Here is a 19,972-nt window from a genome sequence, read left to right on the forward strand (position 1 = left end):
TTCCTCACTACTTTCCATTTGTCCATTACCCATCCTTGCTCAACATATAACCTCAACTCAGCACTTTCTCTTTTCTTTTCCTTTTTTTCTGTGGTACTGAGGATTGAACCCAAGGTCTTATACATGCTAGGCAAGTACTTATTTTTCTTTGAATACTTAACTCCAGATGCAAGTGTACATATTTAAGTGGGTATTGGGAATCAAACTCAGGATGGCAGGCTTTGAAAACAAGTGCCTTGAACTGCTAAGCCATTTCCCCCAGTTGCCAGATGATAATGATGATTATTTTGGTATTTTGAAGTAGGGTCTCATTCTAGCCCAGGCTGACCTGGAATCCACTATGCAGTCTGTCTCAAGCTGGCCTCAAACTGACAGTGATCTTCCTACCTCTGCCGCCTGAGTGCTGGTAAAGGTGTGTGCCACCATATCCAGCTAATTCCTTTTCTCTCTCTCTCTCTTTCTTTTCTAAGATAGGGTGTCTTTCTCTCTAGCCCAGACTGACCTGGAATTCACTACGTAGTCTCAAGGTGGCCTCAAACTCACAGTGATCCACTGCCTCCTGAGTGCTGGGATTAAAGGTGTGTGACCCTCATGACTGGCTTTTTTCTAGTTTTGAGATAGGGTCTCATGTGGCCCAGGCTGACTTCAAACTCATTATTCAGTTGAGTCTTGCCTTGAACTCCTGATCTTCCTGCCTCACCTCTTAATAGGATTATAAACATGAACCACATCAGGTTTATGTAGTGTAAGGGAATGAACCCAAGGCCTTATGTATGTTAGGCAAGTGCTCTACCAACTGAACAACAACCTTATCCCCTACTAACTTTTTTCTCCCCCTGAGTTAGGGTCTCTCTTTAGCTTAGGATGACCTGGAACTCACTCTGTAGCCCTAGGCTGGCTCTGAACTTGCAGGGATCCTCAGCCTACCCAGTGCTGGGACTAAAAGTGCATGCAATTGTGGCCAGTCCTATCAGCTTTTCTCCCCCCCCCCCTTCTTCATTATCATCACTTTGTTTTTTCAAAGTTGGCACTCATTCTAGCCCAGACTGATCTGGAACTCATACTGTAGTCTCAGGCTGGCCTTGAACTAACAGCGATCCTCCTTCCCTCTGCCTCCTGAGTACTGGGATTTAAGGCATATGCCACTACACCTGGCCCTATTAGCTTTGTTTTTGGTTTTCAAGGTACAGTTTTACTCTATTACAGGCTGACCTGGAATTCACTATATATTCTCAGGGTGGCCTTGAACTTACGTGATCCCTCTTACTTCTGCTTCCTGAGTGCTGGGATTAAAGGTGTGTGCCACCATGCCTGGGCCCTATTTGAACTCTTCATACTTCAATAACCACTATGATGATAGATCCTAAGATTTTTTTCCTTTTTATTGGCTACTTCCCCATTCCCCCCTTCCCTATTTTCCCCTTCTCTCCATCATTCTGTCTTATGTTGCTGTCATCTTTTCCTATTATGAGGGGCTTGTGAAGATAGTGCTAGGCACAGTTTGGTCACGGATATCAAGGATCCTAAGTGTTTGAGTTTAAGGTTCCAGTGGCATATCTTGAATGGTTTATTTGGAGATGTGACATTTGCAGTGGCCTGTAGTTCCTCCCAAACTGGAACGATCATACTTTCTTCTAATGTGAAGGTAAAGAGCATAAACTCTCGAGTGAAACAGTACTGGGTCCAAGTTTGGTTCTGCTACTACAAGTTGATGGACTTAGGCAAGTTATTTAACCTGTGAGGGCCTTCATTTCTGTATCTGTAAAATGGGCGTTAAAAGACTGCCTCATAAGAACATCACCAGGATTGAAGTACTAAACAAATAAAAGGTTCCCAAGACAATTATAAAATATTTAATAAGCTACTAGACAGACTGATTCTGCCCTAGACTAAATTAGCATTCTTTCTCCCTGTCTCCCCTTTCTCCTCCCTGCTCCCCTTCTCCGCATGTAACGGCCAGTGAACTTCACATCCTAAGAACACCTTCTGGACTTAGGAACCACCAACCTTCTCAGACAAGCCCTAGACTCCACCATCCTATGGTTAAATCCATACTCACTCTAGGACCCAATCTCTTCACTGTGCCTCCACCCCCCAATCCTGGGATATACATATTATCGGTGAGCTAATCCATTCCAGGGAAATGGACACTGAACCCTCATTTCTACCTGTTCACTGGTGGCTGGTGTTTCTAGGATTTCAGACAAGGTCTCTCCTGGCTGGAACCGGATGACATCCACAATTAAACGTTTTGTGCTGAAATGAGATGGGGAAGCATTTCAGCATGACCATAAAATTTACCTCCTCTCCAGCAGAGCTGCAGTGACTGCGCAGGTCCATTCACAGAGGCCCCTGCTCACACAAGGATCGTGGTAATACCACACTGCAGGTGCTGGGGGTGGATTTCCAAGACTGTAATTTTATTTTACCATACTAGCAAACACATCCTGTGCCTAGTACAGTATGAGAGGTGACATCTCAGGTACAGCCCAGCAGGACCCCCTTCAGGGGTCTCTGGATTCCATCCACTTCCTCCTTTCAGTACTCACTTCAGTAAGATGGTCCGAGCATCCATCTCTGAATTCTCATCCCCAGGCACGTCAAACTTGTTGGTCAATGTGAGAGATACTTCTGTCTTAGCTAGTGCCTCCTTACTGGAGTCATTTAAATTGCCACAACTTTCCCCTGGAGTTTTGGGAGAGTAGAAAGAGTCAATGCAATAAAAGGAGAAAACTTTGGAGGGAAAATAATACAAATAAAAGATGATATAAGTCTAACATAATACTTGAATAAACTAATACATATAACACGGCAAAAGTATCTTTTAATAAGAAATAAAAGAAAATATGCCAAATAAAGGGAAAGGACTATAATAGAAGTTCGTAAATGTGTGAAAAATTATTTCAACAATCTAATATCACAATTGTCCCTCAAAATACTTTTTTTTTTTTTTTTTTTTAAAGCAGGATCTCACTTTAGCCTCAAATGTCCTGGAACTCACTCTGTAGCCCAGGTTAGCTTTATACCCAGGGTAATTCTCCTACCTTAGTCTCCAGACAGCTGGGATTAAAGGCATGAACCACCATACCCATCAAAAATACCCTATCTTTTATAGGACTTATAATTTCTAATTATATAGGATTAGTTGAAATAACCTCTCCCATTGTACTCACTACTTGTTGACGGGGATCCTATCTGTTTTGTTTTCCAGTGTATATTAATAACTTAGTACAGTGCACACAGAGGAAGTAACAACTACACTCTTGTGTCATGCTCTCCCCTCACTCTCTAAGGAGAATCAAGAAATAAGAACATTACCTATCAGGGACTCAATGGTGGGCACCTCGCCAAGGTCATCCAGTAGCTCGTGGATTGGGTCATTGTGCTCTGGAGCAATGGCATCCTGGTGGTCTAACAGGAGCTACAAAGACCCAATGAAATCTCATTTTCACTCTCAATCTCTCTCCCTGTTCCCAAGACCCAACTTAACCTGCACAAGAGGCCACACCACAAAGCTGCCACATCCTAAGGATTAACAAGCTAGCTAATCAGGAAAACATGTGAGGGATACAGGGAATGACATATGTTGTGATGCATGGAGAAGAGATCGTGGCCCTTTCCTTATAACTTGGACATAAGGATAAATGCACACCATGTAAGAAAGAGCCACGATGGGCTGGAGAGATGGCTTAGTGGTTAAGCGCTTGCCTGTGAAGCCTAAGGAGCCCGGTTGAAGGCTTGATTCCCCAGGACCCACATCAGCCAGATGCATAAGGGGGTGCATGCATCTGGAGTTTGTTTGCAGTGGCTGAAAATCCTGGCACAACCATTCTCTTTCTCTCTCTGTCGCTCTCAAACAAACAAACAAACAAACAAAGTCATGAAACATAGAACTTCAATATCTGAAATTGCTGCAGTGCTCAGAAGTGACTTGAGCCAGTGCACAACCTTTTCACTCAGAAAAGCATACGAGGGGCTGGAGAGATGGCTTAGCAGTTAAAGCATTTGTCTGCAAAGCCAGAGGACCCCGGTTCAATTTCTCAAGACCCACGTAAGCCAGATGCACAAGGGGGCACATGCATCTGGAATTCGTTTCCAGGGGCTGGAGGACCTGGTGCATCCATTCTCAGATGATTTCCTCAAAAAGAACAAGGCTGAAATTTCACTGATGTTTTATGCACATTTTCATTTCTTATTCTACATGTCCCCAAAGGGGAAAGAAATTGTTTGAAAAAAATCTGAACAAACAGGGGGCTCCCAAAGGAGAAGTCCCCAGCTACAGAGAGATGACATTGATATTATAGATTGTGTGAGAATAACAAGATAGAGTGCTGGGTCACACAGAACGAACAGTAAAAACACTATTTTAGTAAGCCACTAGGTCAGTGCTTGCATACATGTGGCCAGAAGAGAACTTTGGGTGCCCTTCTCAACTCTATTTCCTTGAGATGGAATCTCCTTCTCAACCTTGTCAGCAGTCCTCTGAGATTCTTGGATCTCAGCCTCATTCCCTGAGGTTACAGACCTGTGTGGTCACACCCAGCCTTTCAAATGGGTTCTAGAGAGTTGAACTTGGTGGTCTCCAGCCAAGAGGGTCTTATCCATAAGTGGCAAGTGCTTTTAACTGCTGAGCTACCTCTCCAGTCCCTGATTCTCATTTGCTTTGTTGTTGTGGTTGTTGCTGAGACAGGGTCTCATGTAGCCCAGGTTGGCCTCAAACTCACTATGTAGCTGAGGATAACCTGGAACTTCTGATCCTCCTGCCACCACCTCGAGTGCAAGAGTGCAAGAGTTATAGGTACGTGCCATCATGTCCAGTTTATGTACTGCTGGGATGGAACTCAGGACCTCGTGTAACTTATCACTAAGCCACATCCCCAGCCCTTTTTATTATTTATTTATTTGAGGGGGGGGGGAGGCAGGCAGGCAGAGAGAATGGGTGTAACAAGGTCTTTAGCCACTGCAAACTAATTCCAGATGCATGTACCACCTTATCTATCTGGCTTACATGGGTCCTGGGGAAACTGAACCCAAACTTTTGGCTTTGCAGGCAAGCACCATAACCGCTAAGCCATCCTTCCAGCCCCCTTCTCTGTTTTGGAGCCAGGGTCTCACTCTAGCCCAGGCTGATCTCCAAATGGAACTCCCACTGCCATGTGACTGCCCTCACTGTGCACTTCCTGCAGCATGAATGCCCTTGCTGTGTGCTCCTCCTGCCACGTGAAAGCCACTGATGCATGTTCCCCTGCCTTGGTAACCCATTTGCTGCCCAATCCCCTGACTGTGTGAATGCCCCTGCTGCGTGCTCCCCCCGCATGTGAAGAAACTGGCTACCCACTCCTCACGCCATGTGATCACCATCGGTACGTGCACCTCATGCTGTGTGAATGAACTTGCTGCATGCTCCCCCTGCCACATGAATGCCCCGACTGTGCACTCCTCCTGCCGCATGAATGCCCGCGATGCAAGCTCCACCTGTCATATGAATGCACTCACTGCTCAATCCCCATTACAGGAACCCTTCATCGTGTGCTCCCTTGGCAGCGTGTATGAACGCCATGCCTGCTCCCCACACCTGTGTGAACTCCCTCTGCCACGAGAACGGTCTTGCTGTGTGCTCCCCCGGCCAGGTGAACACATTTTCTGGCCACTCCCTCTGCCAAGTAAATACCTTCGCTCTGGGCTCCCTGTGGGCTCCTCCTGCCACATAAATGCCCTTGCACTGGGCAAGCGATCCTCCAACCTGAGCCTCCCAACTTCTGAGATTGTTGGCATATACCACCATGCCTGGTAGCTAGTCTGGATGATTCTGATGCAAGTAATATGGAAATGATTTGCAGAAATCAAGTAGTAGATATGAGAACAAGCCAGGCATGGGCGTACTTTAGAGAACCCTTGCCTAGCACACATAAAGCCCTGGATTTGATTCCTAACACCACCAAAAAGCAACAGCAGAGGAAGAAGGAAAACAAGAAAATTTGGTGTCATTAAGATCACAGGAAGGTGAGTTAGCCAGCCGACAGAGATAGTAAGCGGCAGCCAGGAAAGGTAATTAATGCCAGCACAATGAAATTAAGTAATTAAACAACACTTACGGTGTGGGTGTTGATGATTTCACCAATGGAGATGTAGATCACTGGCTTGGTGAGGGTTACTAAATCAGAGTACTCATCCACGTTAAATTTATCCTGGAGCTCTGGAACATCACAAGCAGTTTGGAAAAACCGTCTGAAAATAAGCACATGTGGCAGGCCCCCAACAAGTGACATAAGCATGGGAAGCTGGCAAAAGGACATCCTACAAACCTTTCAAGCACAGAGTTCAGGCAGAAACCAGTCAAGAAAATTAAAATCTAGAGAAACAGCCTCATGTTTGCTATTGAAATTGCTGTTTGGCAGCCTTGAGACAATGGAAATAAAAAAAAAAAAAAAAACTAGATGGGAAGAAAATTTAATTTTTTTTGTTCATTTTTATTTATTTATTTGAGACTGACAGAGATAGAAAGAGGCAGATAGGAAGAGAGAGAATGAGCACGCCAGGGCTTCCAGCCACTGCAAATGAATTCCAGACACGTGCGCCCCCTTGTGCATCTGGCTAACGTGGGTCCTGGAGAATCTAGCCTCGAACCCGGGTCCTTAGGCTTCACAGGCAAGCACTTAACCGCTAAGCCATCTCTCCAGCCCCCCATCTAGTTTTAGTTCTATCCAAAGAACCACTCAACCACACCTTAAAACAGTTCTTAGATATTTGTGCTGTTTATCTCTAAGAGACTGCTCTGAGGCAATGAATTCAAAGTAAACATCAATTTATAACTATTAAGAGCACTCTCTCCAGTATTCAGGAGGCAGAGGGAAGAGGACTGCTGTGATTTCAAGGCCAGCCTGAAACTACAGAGTGAGTTCCAGGTCAGCCTGATCTAGAGGGACACCCTATCTTGAAAGAACAAACAAAAAATAAACAACAAACAAAAATTAAATAAGTACTCTCTAATTCTCCAATTACAGAGCAAACACAGGCTTACTGTGTAAGTACTGATTCCTGAGCACTTCAACTGCACACCCTACAACACAGCATCCAGGGAAAGCAAGGGTAGCATTCAACCTTGTCTCTCTCCTCCAAGACAAAAGCAAATACAGGATCTTTTGAGTACCATTTACCTTTACCCCCTTACCTGAATTTCTGGTAGGACTGAGAAAGATACTCATTAATGATGCTTAAGTGGGCATTGTCACCCAGAAACATCTTATTGGAAGCTGCATGCTGAAGCATCTTCGCAATGGAGCCCAGGTTTCGCCGCTGGTCTGTGGTAAGCTGGCCCCCGGCTGACAGGTCTATAATGTCAAAGGCATCAGGAGCAACAATGGCTGGGTTCATGTATCGGTAGTAAAGCAAGTTACCAATGATCTGAAACAGAGACATAGGTATTAAAAACCATACTGAAGGAGCCACAGTGACTTTGTTAGCAACGAAAATGAGAAAATGCAGTCCTGTAGGGAAAAAGTAAATAAAAAATACACAAAAACATGCATACATGCACATACATCCTCTTGTAAGGCCTCAAAGTATTTTGTTGGATGTAGGGGGTATACAGAACTGAACATCACTACCAGTAATTAATGAAAGAACAGTTACAGAGAGTGAAAGTGACTCTTAAGGTATGGGATCAAACATTTCAGGGCATCTCTTGTTCACATGTCATGGCAGCAAAAAAGGCCACTGCTACCCACCTGCACATTTGACTTTCACACAGGTGGGCTGTCAGTACATGAAGCTAAGGTACACACTGAAAATAAGACCTTAAGCATGAGCTATTTGGCAATGACCCCTCCCCCATCATCCTCATGCTGAAGACACCAAAGGCTAAGTTCATGCCTCTGAAATGAAATTCACTCAACACATAACTTCCACAGAAGAATTCAAGGACAGTCACAGCATTTCCCCTAGAGTTTCAGAAAAAAAATAAAATTAATTCACCTGAACAGAAAGTCTAGAATCGAGGCCTCACTGTAGAAAAGCACAGAACTAGGAGAGAGAAGAAAAAAAGAGTTCAGATTTAAAAAAAATAAATAGAAAGGAGCATAGCCAAGTAAGAAAGAGTTACCAGCAACAGCCTTAGCAGAATTATGCTCACTGCTATTCACCTGCCACCAGTAGAGGGAGCAGTTCTTCAGAGAAAAGACAGGATTCAAAGAAATTACACTCAAGATGGAAAAAAACCCTCCACATTGTGTGCCATTCAAATTGAATAGGAACAGTTTTGTATTAGGAGAGCTAATATCTTTTTTAAATTTTTATTTATTTATTTATTTGAGACAGAGAGAGGGAGAAAGGGAGTGAAAATGGGCACACCAGGGCCTCTAGCCACTGCAAACAAACTCCAGATACAGGTGCCATCTTGCGCATCTGGCTTATATGGGACCTGGGAAATTAAGCTTCACAGGCAAATGCCTTCATGGAGAGCTAATATCTTATATTTACAACTGCTTTCAAAAGCTGACAGTCGATGAGCTGTCCCAGAATCTCAGGCACTTGTTGATGGTCTATGGTAAGGATCAGTTTTCTAAGTCCTTCCTGAAATGGCTATTATTAGAAGGGCAGGGATCTGCCTGCTTTCATTATTACCTTCAGCAGCTCGTCCTCACCAGCATCAGGGAACTTCTCATGCAACGAGTCCTTTAGCACTTTGGCAATGAAACGCATCCCATAACTGTGGGATGAACAAAACAGTAAGAATCAGGCCATGGAGCAGATGACTACTGCTCGGCTCTATTCAGGGTCACAACTGATGGCACTCACGGGATTTTGTCCACAGAGCTGATGATAGCTGACAGGAACTTGTCTGTTACAGCCCTCATGTTCCTGATGGAATTGTCTAGCCGGGTCTTCACTTCTTCATGGGCCAGAGCCTGCTCAGGGGTTACGTCATAGGGCAGTTTGCTGAGAAAGCAGAAAAGACCCGGCTATATTAGGCCAATAACCAGGAACAGCTTGAGGCAGACACCATGTCTTTTGTAAACAGAAAGACAAAGAAATGTCAAGTAAATTAATTTCACAGAGTGCACAGAGCTGGTAAGTAGTGGGGCTAGAATTTAAAATCAGGTCTTCAGCTGTGAATTGGGTGTTGTATGTTACATGCCAGTTACTCTAATAAGCACTCCAGGTATATGCACCATCTTGTGCATCTGCTTTACGAGTACTGGGGAATCAAACTAGGGTCCTTCGGCTTTGCAGGCAAGCATCTTAACTACTTAGCCATCTCTCCAGCCCCACACCATTTTCTTCTTCCTTTAAATAAAACAATGATCCCAATCTGAATAAGCCTTCCCATTCAACTGCAGTTCTGCTTATAGTATGGTCCTGGGCCACCACCTCAGGGTGCTCGGATATGAACAGTCTACACCTAGGACTTACAGCATCCTATCTTTCAGACTCAACTAAATAATCACTTCCTCAGATAGGCTATTCCTAATCCCCACTTCACATTAGCTCCCACTTTTACTCTGTGTTATAGTACCCTACAAAAAACCTCATCAAACATCCCTTGACTTCTATGTACTTGCTTGTTTTCTCGCTTCCTTAATAAACTACAAAGAGAAGGTGAGATCAGTCTGTTTCACTCACTGTTCTTATGTATGCATAAGTGACATAGTACCTGGCAGGCAGCAAGTGTTCATATTGCTCAATTACCAGCTCAACACTTTAAAGCACAATTCTCAAAGGAATCAGTATTTTCTTTCATTGTAAAATGTTTTGGCACGTGTTTGGTGTGTATGGATATGTTTCTGCATATTAGCAGGTACAAGGGCACATGGATGTGTGTGGGTGTGGAAGCTACAGGTTGATGTCAGGTGTCATGGGGGGGGGGATAGAGAATGAGTGTGTCAGGGTCGCTAACCACTGCAAACAAACTCCAGAAGCATGCACCACCTTGTGTATCTGGCTTACATGGGTACTGGGCAATTGAACCTGTGTCCTTAGGCTTTACAGGCAAGTGCTTTAACAACTAAGCCATTTCTCCACCCCTACATTACATTTTGTTTTTTAAACTTTTTTTGTTTATTATATTTATTTATTTGAGAGCTACAGACAGAGAAAGAGGCAGAGAGGGAGGGAGGGAGGGAGGGAGAATGGCGTACCAGGGCTTCCAGCCATTGCAAACGAACTCCAGACACGTGCGGCCCCTTGTGCATCTGGCTAACGTGGGTCCTGGGGAATCGAGCCTCCTTAGGCTTCACAGGCAAGCGCTTAACCGCCAAGCCATCTCTCCAGCCCTACATTACATTTTTTAAGACAGGGTCTCTCACTGAAGTTGCAGCTCACTCACTGATTTGGCTAGAGCTCTAAGGCTCCACCTGTCTCTGCCTCTCCATCATGGGATTAAAGGCACGTGCTACCATGTTTGACATTTCATGTGGGTGGTGGAGATCTGCACACAGGTCACCACATTTACATGCTTATAAGGTACTTTTCCCATGAGGCCATATTCCTAGCCCTTTATTTGTATGCTTTTGTTTGTTCATTTTGGTTTATTAAAGCAGGGTCTTGCTGTAGCCAAGGCTGGTCTTAAATTCATGGCAATCCTATCAGCCTCCTGAGTGCTGGGATTAAAGGCATGTACCACCACACCCAGCTCACATGTATGCATGTGTGTATGGGTGCACCAGGACTTCTTGACAGTGCAAATGAACACCAAACACTCGTGCCACATTTTGTATCCGGATTACGTGCGTGGCTTTGGAACTGAACCGAAACTGGCAGGCTTTGTAACCCCTAAGCTATCTTCCCAGCCCAAATTATCTATTTTTATTTATTTATTTGAGAGAGAGAGAGAGAGAATGAGAATGGGCATGCCAGGGCCTCTATGCACTGCAAAGGAACTCCAGACACATGTGCCACCTTTTGCAGTCTGATTTATGTGGGATCTGGAGAATAGAACTTGGGTCCTTAGGCTCTGCAGGCAAGTGCCTTAACTGCTAAGCCATCTCTCCAGCCCCCTAGCCCACAGGTTTTATCTTGCAAATCTAAGTCATTACTTATTTTTTAAAGGGAAAGAAAATCACAAAAATGAAAGTGGTGTGGTACCAGTACCTTACCTTGCCTCTCCTGTCTGAGACTCCATCTGATTAACCCAAGATTTGTAAATATCCACAGGGTCAGTCTTGATGTTGAGAGATTTGTCATCCATAATCTCCTTCACGACAGGGGCCAAGATCTGCCTCAGGGCATTCTGGCCCCGGGCACCACGGTTGAAACTCACAACCATCTTAATAACTGTAGGATTTCCTGTCACAATCTCCTGAATCTGATCCACCTTTGACCTATAAACAAACATCAAATACAAATTAAATTTAGACTAATCTCGCAATCTGCCAATTTAAAGATAGTGTCTTCTAGAAAGAGGTCAAGTCTGTCTCTAGAAGCATTTCTAAGCTCTCACAGAACCTTCTGATAACTGCACACTCAGTTTTAGGGTCATGACTGAAACCTTCACATTTGCACCAGGAGCTTATCACCGCTCCCCCCCCCCCCCATGTAGCTGGCCTCCAACTCCTGATCTCCCTGCCTTTGCTTGACAGTGCTGGGAATATAGGCATGTGCCACCATGCCCTGCTAATATTGAATATGTACAAAATTAATTTAGTAAAAAATCTTTTATTCTCCCCACTTAAAAAATAGCAATGTGTATGCATGCATGTGTTTTCTTTTTGAGATAAGGTCTCCCTTATCTGTAGCCCAGATGGCTTCAAACTCATGATCTCCTGGCCTCGACCTCCTGAATGGTATGAATGCAGGTATGCGCCACTACTCCTGGGTCTTTTTGTAAGAGTTGCTCACATTTGGCATTAAGTAGGCTATAATAATAATTTATGAGACTTTGCTATCATTAACTTTAATTTTTTGGCTTATTTTTGAAGTAGAGTCTCATTCAGGCTGACCTAGAACTCAACAGTGGTCCTCCTACTTCAAACCTCCCCAGTGTTAGGATTATAGACATGAGCCACCAGGCATTGCTCTTAGTTTACTTTCAGATAGTGCATGTTTTACAGTAAATGGTAAACTAGACAGGTAGACATACTGAACAGAGTAATGCTTTGCCAGTCTATGATCACACCAACTGAGCATGTCTGATCTTATTACAATAATGTTTTGTCAGGATCTAAAGATTTGGGGGCATTAAGTAGTTAATCCTATTAATGATGGACCTGCCTCAGCCTCTGGAGTGCTGAGATTACAGAGGTGTGCCACCAACCTGGGCAGTTACCAACACTATCAGCAATTTTAAAAGTGGACACTTCTTTAGAGTAACTGAGATCATGAAAAGGTGCCGGCAGGAATGAATCCAAACTATGAGCATCTATGATGGTGGGAGGGGTCCCATGGGTCTGCAGAACTCTGCACGTACTTGATCTCCTCCTGAAGTGCTGTCTTAAAGAGTCGCAGGAGCAGGTACTCCTCTCGCTGGTTGGATGCATAGTTGTACAGTGTGAAGATGACAGAGTCCATGAACTTGGTAGACTTGTTCTGAGGCATCTGAAAGATTAGCTTGGCCAGATAGGTGGGATTGGTCTGCAATTGAACCAAGGATAAGAAAATTATAGATAATATAAAGGCTGAAAAAAAAAATCCACAAATTTTTTTAAAGTTTAAGGATTAGAACATACAGAACAAAATAAAACATTAGAAATATAAGAAAGCCCTTCACATATGCCTCAGTGGAAATCACATACTTCAAGAGAGATCTGTAGGTGAAGCTTCTTTATGAAAAAGTAAACTAACTAAATTTTACATTACCAATTTTATACTTACTTGTAATAAATAAAACAGGTGCTGATAAGCTTCCAATTTCTCTCTCTTTTCCTTGCTCAAGGCTTTGAGACCTCCTTTCTGCTTATTTATCATCATCATATCAGACAATTGTTCCTTATTTTTCTTGGTAAGCTTTTTACTGTGGGAAACCACATCCTATAAACAAAAGCCAATGCACAGATCAAAAGGTTTTCAAAGAATAAACTATGGGCATTATGCAAAGGTCTTCTGGGCCATCCCTAAACCATTCTACAGCCAACTTAACAGATATCCTGAGCTGTGGGCCTGTGTAGATGGCTCAGTGGGTGAGAGTGCTTGCTGTGGCAGCGTGATGAGCTGAGCCTGATCCCTGGCACCCAGGTAAAAAAAGCTGAGCATTAGCTGGGTATGGTGACGCACATCTTTAATCCCTGCCCTTGGGAGGCAGAGGTAGGAGGATCACTGATTTCGAGGACACCCTGAGACTACACAGTGAATTCCAAATCAGCCTAGGCTAGAGCAAGACCCTACCTTGAAAAACAAAAAAAACAAAACAAAAAGCTAATGCTGGGTTGGGCTGGGCTTAGCAGTTAAAGGCTTGCCTGCGAAGCCTAAGGACCCACGTAAGCCAGACACACAGGTGATACAAGAGCACAAGGTTGCACATGTGCACAAGGTGGCATATGTGTCTGGAATTTGAATCTAGTGGCTTGAGTCCCTAGTGCACCAATTTTCTCTTTTGCATTAAAAAAATAAAAGACAGTCTGTTGGGCCTGACTCAAAAAAAAAAAAAAAAAGTGCTTATGCTGATAAGAAAGCTTCCCTGGGGACTCTGTCAGAAGTGTACAAAATGCTCCCCGCGTTGCAGGCACTGGGCCATACCTGCAGGGTAATCTTGTTTTTCACTAGCAGCCCAATTTTGATGTCCATGAGATTTAGGTCATTCTCCAGCTGCTGGTTGGATCGGATGAGGGTGATGACTTCCTCCCGCATCTTCATGAGATCAAGCTCCTCCTGAAAGTCCTGGTCACTTTGGTCCAGGAGGTGGACAAACTTCCGAACCACAATCATAGGAGGATCCTCAGCATTTACTGACAGAAAGAAAATATGCATTAAAGAACTGACTGAACAGAAAACGTTCTAAGCCTGGGGAAGTAGCAGCTCAGTCACAACAGTAGCTCTAGTGACACACTGGTGCTGTCAAGTAAGTCTCCCTAGTCGTGTTATTGCTATGTTACCACACAGGCTAATGTATATGGCAAGCAGCAAGACATCTAGCCACGTTAGCAAAGGGATTTAAATTACAAGTGACACCATCTCCCCCAAGCCTTGCCTTCAGGACAACCAAAGAGTTCTGTGGAGAGTGCCCAGGGCCTGAGGGCTCCCAAACACTGCCTCAACTCTTCACCGCTGAGCCACAGTTACTCACTGAGAGTCTTGTAGTCATCACGAGCTTTGTTTGCCCGAATGAAAGCCTGGATTTTGATAATGTCATTTATCTGAGGAACAAAGAAAAGGTTCCTTTACTGACTAGTTCACCAGATACACAGCAGAGTGAATGTGACTGCTCCACTTTATACCCCAGGGTACTTACATGGTCTCGAAAATACTGCAGACGATCTCTATAGCGCTTTCTAGCTTGATGCATCCTGGCCAGGGACTGAATCTGTGGGAAAGGGATCCTGAAACTTAGAAGAGTCCTTTATCTCATCATGTTGTTTACATTTGAACCCCATATGCAGGAACCCGGCTAGGACTGCCATACCTTTACAACTTCATCTTTATGGGAGCGCAGGTAAGCTAAACGATCTTGATATGCCTTCTTCTGCTTGTATCCTCTCCACTGTGACTAAAGGCACCAAATAGGATATATGGTATTATGTCCCAAGAATCAGTAGAAGTAAAAATAAATTGCATCTTGCTATACAATTTGATGATAAAGCTTCAGAAAGGGACACTTTAAAAAATATTTATTTATGAGAGAGAGAGGGAGGGAGCAAAGGAGACAGAAAGAGGCAGACAGAGAACGGGTACACCAGGGCCTCCAGCCACTGCAAACCAATGCCAGATGCATGTGTCACCTTGTGCATCTGCTTTTATGGGTACTGGGGAATTGAACCTGGGTCCTTAGACTTTTTTTTTTTTTTAATTTTTTATTTTAATTTATTTGAGAATGACAGACACAGAGAGAAAGACAGATAGAGGGAGAGAGAGAATGGGCGCGCCAGGGCTTCCAGCCTCTGCAAACGAACTCCAGACGCGTGCACCCCTTTGTGCATCTGGCTAACGTGGGACCTGGGGAACCGAGCCTCGAACCGGGGTCCTTAGGCTTCACAGGCAAGCGCTTAACCGCTAAACCATCTCTCCAGCCCGGTCCTTAGACTTTTAACTGCTAAGCCATCTCTCCAGCCCTAGAAAGGAGCACTTGTAACAGTGAGGTAGGAAAATGAGGGAACACACAGACCATACCTCCATCATAAGAGCACAATGGCTAAATTCTACTTCCTTGATATTAGGTAGGGTCTTGCTTGAGCCAAGGCTGACCTGGAATTCACTATGGAGTCTCACGGTGGCCTTGAACTCATGGTGATCCTCCTACCTCTGCCTCCTGAGTGCTGGGATTAAAGGTGCCCAGCTGGTTATCCTTTTTATCACATGAGGAAGGCATATTGGTGAATTCAACTTACAGATTTACCAAATCTCAGAGCAGTGCAGCCATAATTCCTAACCCAGAATTCTTTATTCGACAATGCTATCCAGTTGCTGAAGCAAAACCCAGTGTTTCTATCCAGGTTCAAATCTTATCCACACAGTGCAGGTAAGGAAAGGTGCCTGGCACTAAGCAGCATCGGCTCAGGGTTACAGAGAGGAGGAAAGGTTGGAAGAGGCGCACTCGCGCACTGAGTTTGCAGGGCTGACAGCTTCCCCTCCTGCTCCAGAGGTCACTTGCTCTGTGAGTACCTGAATGCAGGAGATGGCGGGGATCTGTTTCTTCAGGAAGTCCATCCTGGATCGGAATTCCCGTCGAACTAAGTACCCGCGGCAGCAGGCTTGCAACTTGGTGATCAGACCTTCATTGGCCAGCCAAAGCTGCTCTCTGTTATATGCAGCAGTCACCCCAGAGATGGAACTCTGAAAAAATATTTGGTCACACTCAAATGCATGAAAATGAACACAACGTGTCACCCGCAGTGCTTTTCTGAGCAAGCACAGTGTGGTGAGACCCTGGGGAAAGATCTTCAACAGGGAGAGAGAGCTGAAAAGTCCTGTTGCTTTTTTTCCTTTTTCCCCTACTTTCTTCCTGGACTGCTACCTGTGACGGAGTTCCAAGCTGTCATTGTGGATGAAAGATGACTTTAAGAATGGATGCCATATGCAAAGAATGTCAGAGCCCTAAAACAGAGGGCTCCTGAACATCTTATGTCATGAAGCTCACCATACCGTCCTTGAACTGCCAAGGTCCAGAATCATGTTCTGTGAGAGGGACAGAACAAGACAGACAGACACAGATATAAATGCGCGCGCACACGCGCGCGCACACACACACACACACACACACACACACACCCCTTACATACAATTTTTTTTTCTGGTTAAGCTGTGTCTGAGGTATCTGATTTCTAGACTGCAAAAGGAAGAGGAAACCTGGTAGTCCTAGCAAGTACAGAGGTACAGATCTGGGGATCACAGTACAATGGTGAGTGCTGTAGCCACAGATCTGAAAGAGATCACTCAGAATACTATGTGGAGGGAAAGAGGGCCTGCAGAACCTAAATACAATTCTGGCAGAAGCAGAGAAAAGGAAGGTAGTAGAGAGATTGAAAAGGGACATCAGATGGGCATGGTGGCTCACACCTATAATCCTAGCACTCGGGGAGGCTGAGAGTTCGAGGCTAGCCTGGATAGAGTAGGTTCCAGGTCAGCCTGGGCTAAATCAAGACTCTGCCTCAAAACAAGAAACATCAAAAGCAGAAGAGGGCTAGCAAGATTGCTCTGTGGTTAAGTGTGTTTCCTATGCAAGCATAAGGACCTGAGGGGGCCTGAAATACCCAAGTTTGAATCTCCAGTCACATGTGAAACAGCTGGGTGTGTCCACCAGTGTCTGTAACTCCGATCCTGCAAAGGAGATCAGAAACCTAGGGAGATCTTAGGCCCACAAAAAACCAGCAAGTTCTATTATCAGTAAGCGGCTCCAGCTTCAAAGTGAGAACGGGGCAGAAGACACCTGATGTTCTGCTCCAGCCACCTCAGGAAAGCGCCCTCTCCCCACTCCCAGGTGAGTGCTTGGGATGCTGCAAGGTAATATACACCACATACACCACACAAATCATTACATGCATATACAAGTTAAAGAAAAAACAAACACCTGACTTCAGAGAGAATTGTACTGGAGAAACCCAAAGAACTGAGGGTTTAAGGAAGGTATATCAGAGGCTTTCTAAATGCATTTGACAATTAAAAGGTGACTGATGAATTCTAAAGAGCTTTACTAAAGAAGAAGATAGACAGGAAGCTATATTGCTGTGAGCTAAGATTGAATGGTAACTGAGAATGAATTCTTGTGGGGCAGGCTAACTTTCTAAGTACCAGACAAGGACAGAATATGAACATAGAAAAAGTCAAGACAGGAAAAAAAAAATCAGGCTGGGAAAAGGGTTCAACCGTTAAAGGCACTTGCTTGCAAAGCCTGGTGGCCCAGGTTCAATTACCTAGTACCCACATAAAGCAAAGTGGTACATTCATCTGTAGTTCATTTGCAGTGGCAAAAGGATCTGGCACACCCATCCTCTCTCTCCCCCTTACAAATAATAAAGTAAGAAAAAAATCTCATGGGCTTTCCTCCACCTTTCTCTGTTTTTTTTTTTTTTAAAAGAAAAAAAGTTAAAAATAAAAAAGATAGCTAGGTGTGGTAGTACACACCTTAGCAGAGTAGGAAGGTCACCAGCCTGAGACTACATAGTGAGTTCCAAGCCAGTTTGGACTAGAGTGAGACTCTACCTCAAACCCCCACTCCCCCCAAAAAGATAAAGGACACATGAATACATATATGTAAGCTGATACTTAAAATATAGTCCTTGGACAAGCAGTTAACAGCATGACCTGGGAACTTGTCAGAAATGTGGATTCTCAGGCGATGCCTTAAAATTTGCATTTTAAAAAGAGCCCCATAAATTAGGGCAAGCAGTGATCCAGGAGACAGAGTAGAATTATGTACAATAGGAGATGGCCTTGCAAGGAACTGGAGGAGGGTAGCATCAGGCACTAGGTGGCGGTACGAACAATGAATGAGCTTTGGAAAGGAGAGGTTTTCCCTTCAGGGAGAAACTGATGAAGGACCAAGGGAAAAGTTGTAGTAGAGGGTGGGAGGCACCACATTTGGTGGAAACTATTAGAAGATTAGGTCATGAGCTCAAAGTAGAACATCAATCACCCCCTGTTTAAATTCTTACGTCCATATGCAAATCATCATCTAAGCCTGAGCGTGCCTATGGAGACTGGTGAAATTTCAGGTGTATGTGGCTTAATCAGGATAAGAAACGACTCTGCTCCAAGATGCAGCCTGCATTCCTCAGCACAGCAGTCAACACTACTATTTATCGTTCCTTAGATGGTCCTTATCTTTTCAGTTCTCAGACTTTTCCTACAAAGTGCTTTCTGTCCAAACTAGCTTTTCCTCTTACTCACTTGCTCAAATGTAACCTAGGCTGTCTTCCTGCAGGATGGAATTAAGCTTTCCCTTAACATTTCCATGACTGTCCTGAAACTAAAACCCCACCTGTCTCTGTCACTGACACGCTCAGTTCTGGACCTGCTGTTTTCACAACACTGCAAGATCTCTCTGAATCACCTGAATATTCTCTCTCTCTCTCCCCCTCTCCCTCTCCTTTTTTTTTTTTTTTTTTTTTTTTGCTTTGTTTTTCGAGGTAGAGTCTTGCTCTAGCACAAGCTGACCTGGAATTCACTATGTAGACTCAGGCTGGCCTGGAACTCACATCAATCCTCCTATCTCTGCCTCTTATTGCTAGGATTAAAGGTGTGTGCTATCACCTGAATTTTCTTTAATAATCACACAATTTAGCTCACAGCGTTCTACAATTCAGATATTAATTATTAATTCAGGCATATCATCCCTCCTCCAAACTATATCTCCCTAATAGCTCATTATATAGCCTACATTTGAGTCTGGAGCCTCAGACCACATGTGTTGCTCCTTTGAGCTAATATTAGCTCTACACTATTTTCTCTCACTTCCTTCCTTATGTGAAGAAAAGTGACCTACCTGGATGTCTTCCCGAGAAAGCTGCATAGAATTCTGCACAAAACCTGGGGGTTCATCCCATCCTCCTTCCTGGGTCTCCAGGTTATGGTAATAATAATATCCGCCTTTCACCCAGTGCTTCACCCACTTGCTGTTACTGTCTCCTGGCAAAAAGTAAAGGAAATGGACATCCAAGAGCCATGCTCCTCACATTTCAACACAGTTCAACACTACAGAATGATTCTAGTCACACTTGATAATCTAAATGAGGACCACCAGTGCTGGGAAACGGCTCAATGGTTAAAGGACCTGCTTGCAAAGCCTGCTAATCTGGGTCCAGTTTCCCAGTACTACCAGATGTACAAAGTGGAACATGCAGGCTGGAGGAATGTTTTAACGACTGAGGCGTTTGCCTGAAAAGCCAAAGGACCGCATTTCAATTCCAGCTGGGGGCCCTGGTGTGTCCATTCTCTCTCTTGCAAATAAATAACAAAATTTTTTTTTTTTTTTTTGGTTTTTCGAGGTAGGGTCTCACTCTGGTCCAGGCTGACCTGGAATTAACTCTGTAGTCTCAGGGTGGCCTTGAACTCATGGCGATCCTCCAAAATAACAAAATTTTAAAAGCAGAATATGCATCTTGAGTTTGTTTGTAGTGGCAAGAGGCCCTAGTGTACCCATTCTCTTTCTTTCTGCTTGCAAATAAATAAAATAAAAATATTTTAAAAAATAACAGCTGGATGTGGTTGGAATACACCTTCAACCTCAGCACTCTGGAGGCATAGGTAGTGGGACTGCTGTGAGTTCCAGACCAGCCTAAGATTAATTCATGTCAGTGTACAGTGAGACCTACCTCAAAAAAACAAAACTAACCAAACAATCAAGCAAAAATAAATGAAGACCATTCCCAAAACCTGTTCCTTGGATCTT

The 19,972-nt window shown here is 44.1% G+C and overlaps 1 protein-coding gene across 1 annotated transcript in view; it reads right to left on the reverse strand.

The window, feature by feature from the left end:
* Positions 1-19,972, reverse strand: part of Iqgap1 (IQ motif containing GTPase activating protein 1) — a 119,277-nt gene that overhangs the window by 15,262 nt on the left and 84,043 nt on the right. Inside the window, exons 18-33 of the mRNA XM_004658206.2 lie at positions 19,067-19,209; positions 15,748-15,918; positions 14,552-14,635; positions 14,381-14,452; positions 14,216-14,285; positions 13,669-13,877; positions 12,808-12,963; positions 12,404-12,567; positions 11,094-11,318; positions 8,797-8,937; positions 8,623-8,707; positions 7,172-7,404; positions 6,096-6,228; positions 3,319-3,421; positions 2,550-2,685; positions 2,169-2,256 (exon numbers count right to left, since the gene is read on the reverse strand). Coding sequence (XP_004658263.1) covers positions 2,169-2,256; positions 2,550-2,685; positions 3,319-3,421; positions 6,096-6,228; positions 7,172-7,404; positions 8,623-8,707; positions 8,797-8,937; positions 11,094-11,318; positions 12,404-12,567; positions 12,808-12,963; positions 13,669-13,877; positions 14,216-14,285; positions 14,381-14,452; positions 14,552-14,635; positions 15,748-15,918; positions 19,067-19,209 — 2,213 coding nt within the window. The remainder of the gene's footprint in view (positions 1-2,168; positions 2,257-2,549; positions 2,686-3,318; positions 3,422-6,095; positions 6,229-7,171; positions 7,405-8,622; positions 8,708-8,796; positions 8,938-11,093; positions 11,319-12,403; positions 12,568-12,807; positions 12,964-13,668; positions 13,878-14,215; positions 14,286-14,380; positions 14,453-14,551; positions 14,636-15,747; positions 15,919-19,066; positions 19,210-19,972) is intronic.

This window comes from Jaculus jaculus, chromosome 3 (genome assembly GCF_020740685.1).
Source record: "Jaculus jaculus isolate mJacJac1 chromosome 3, mJacJac1.mat.Y.cur, whole genome shotgun sequence".
Lineage (NCBI taxonomy): Eukaryota > Metazoa > Chordata > Mammalia > Rodentia > Dipodidae > Jaculus > Jaculus jaculus.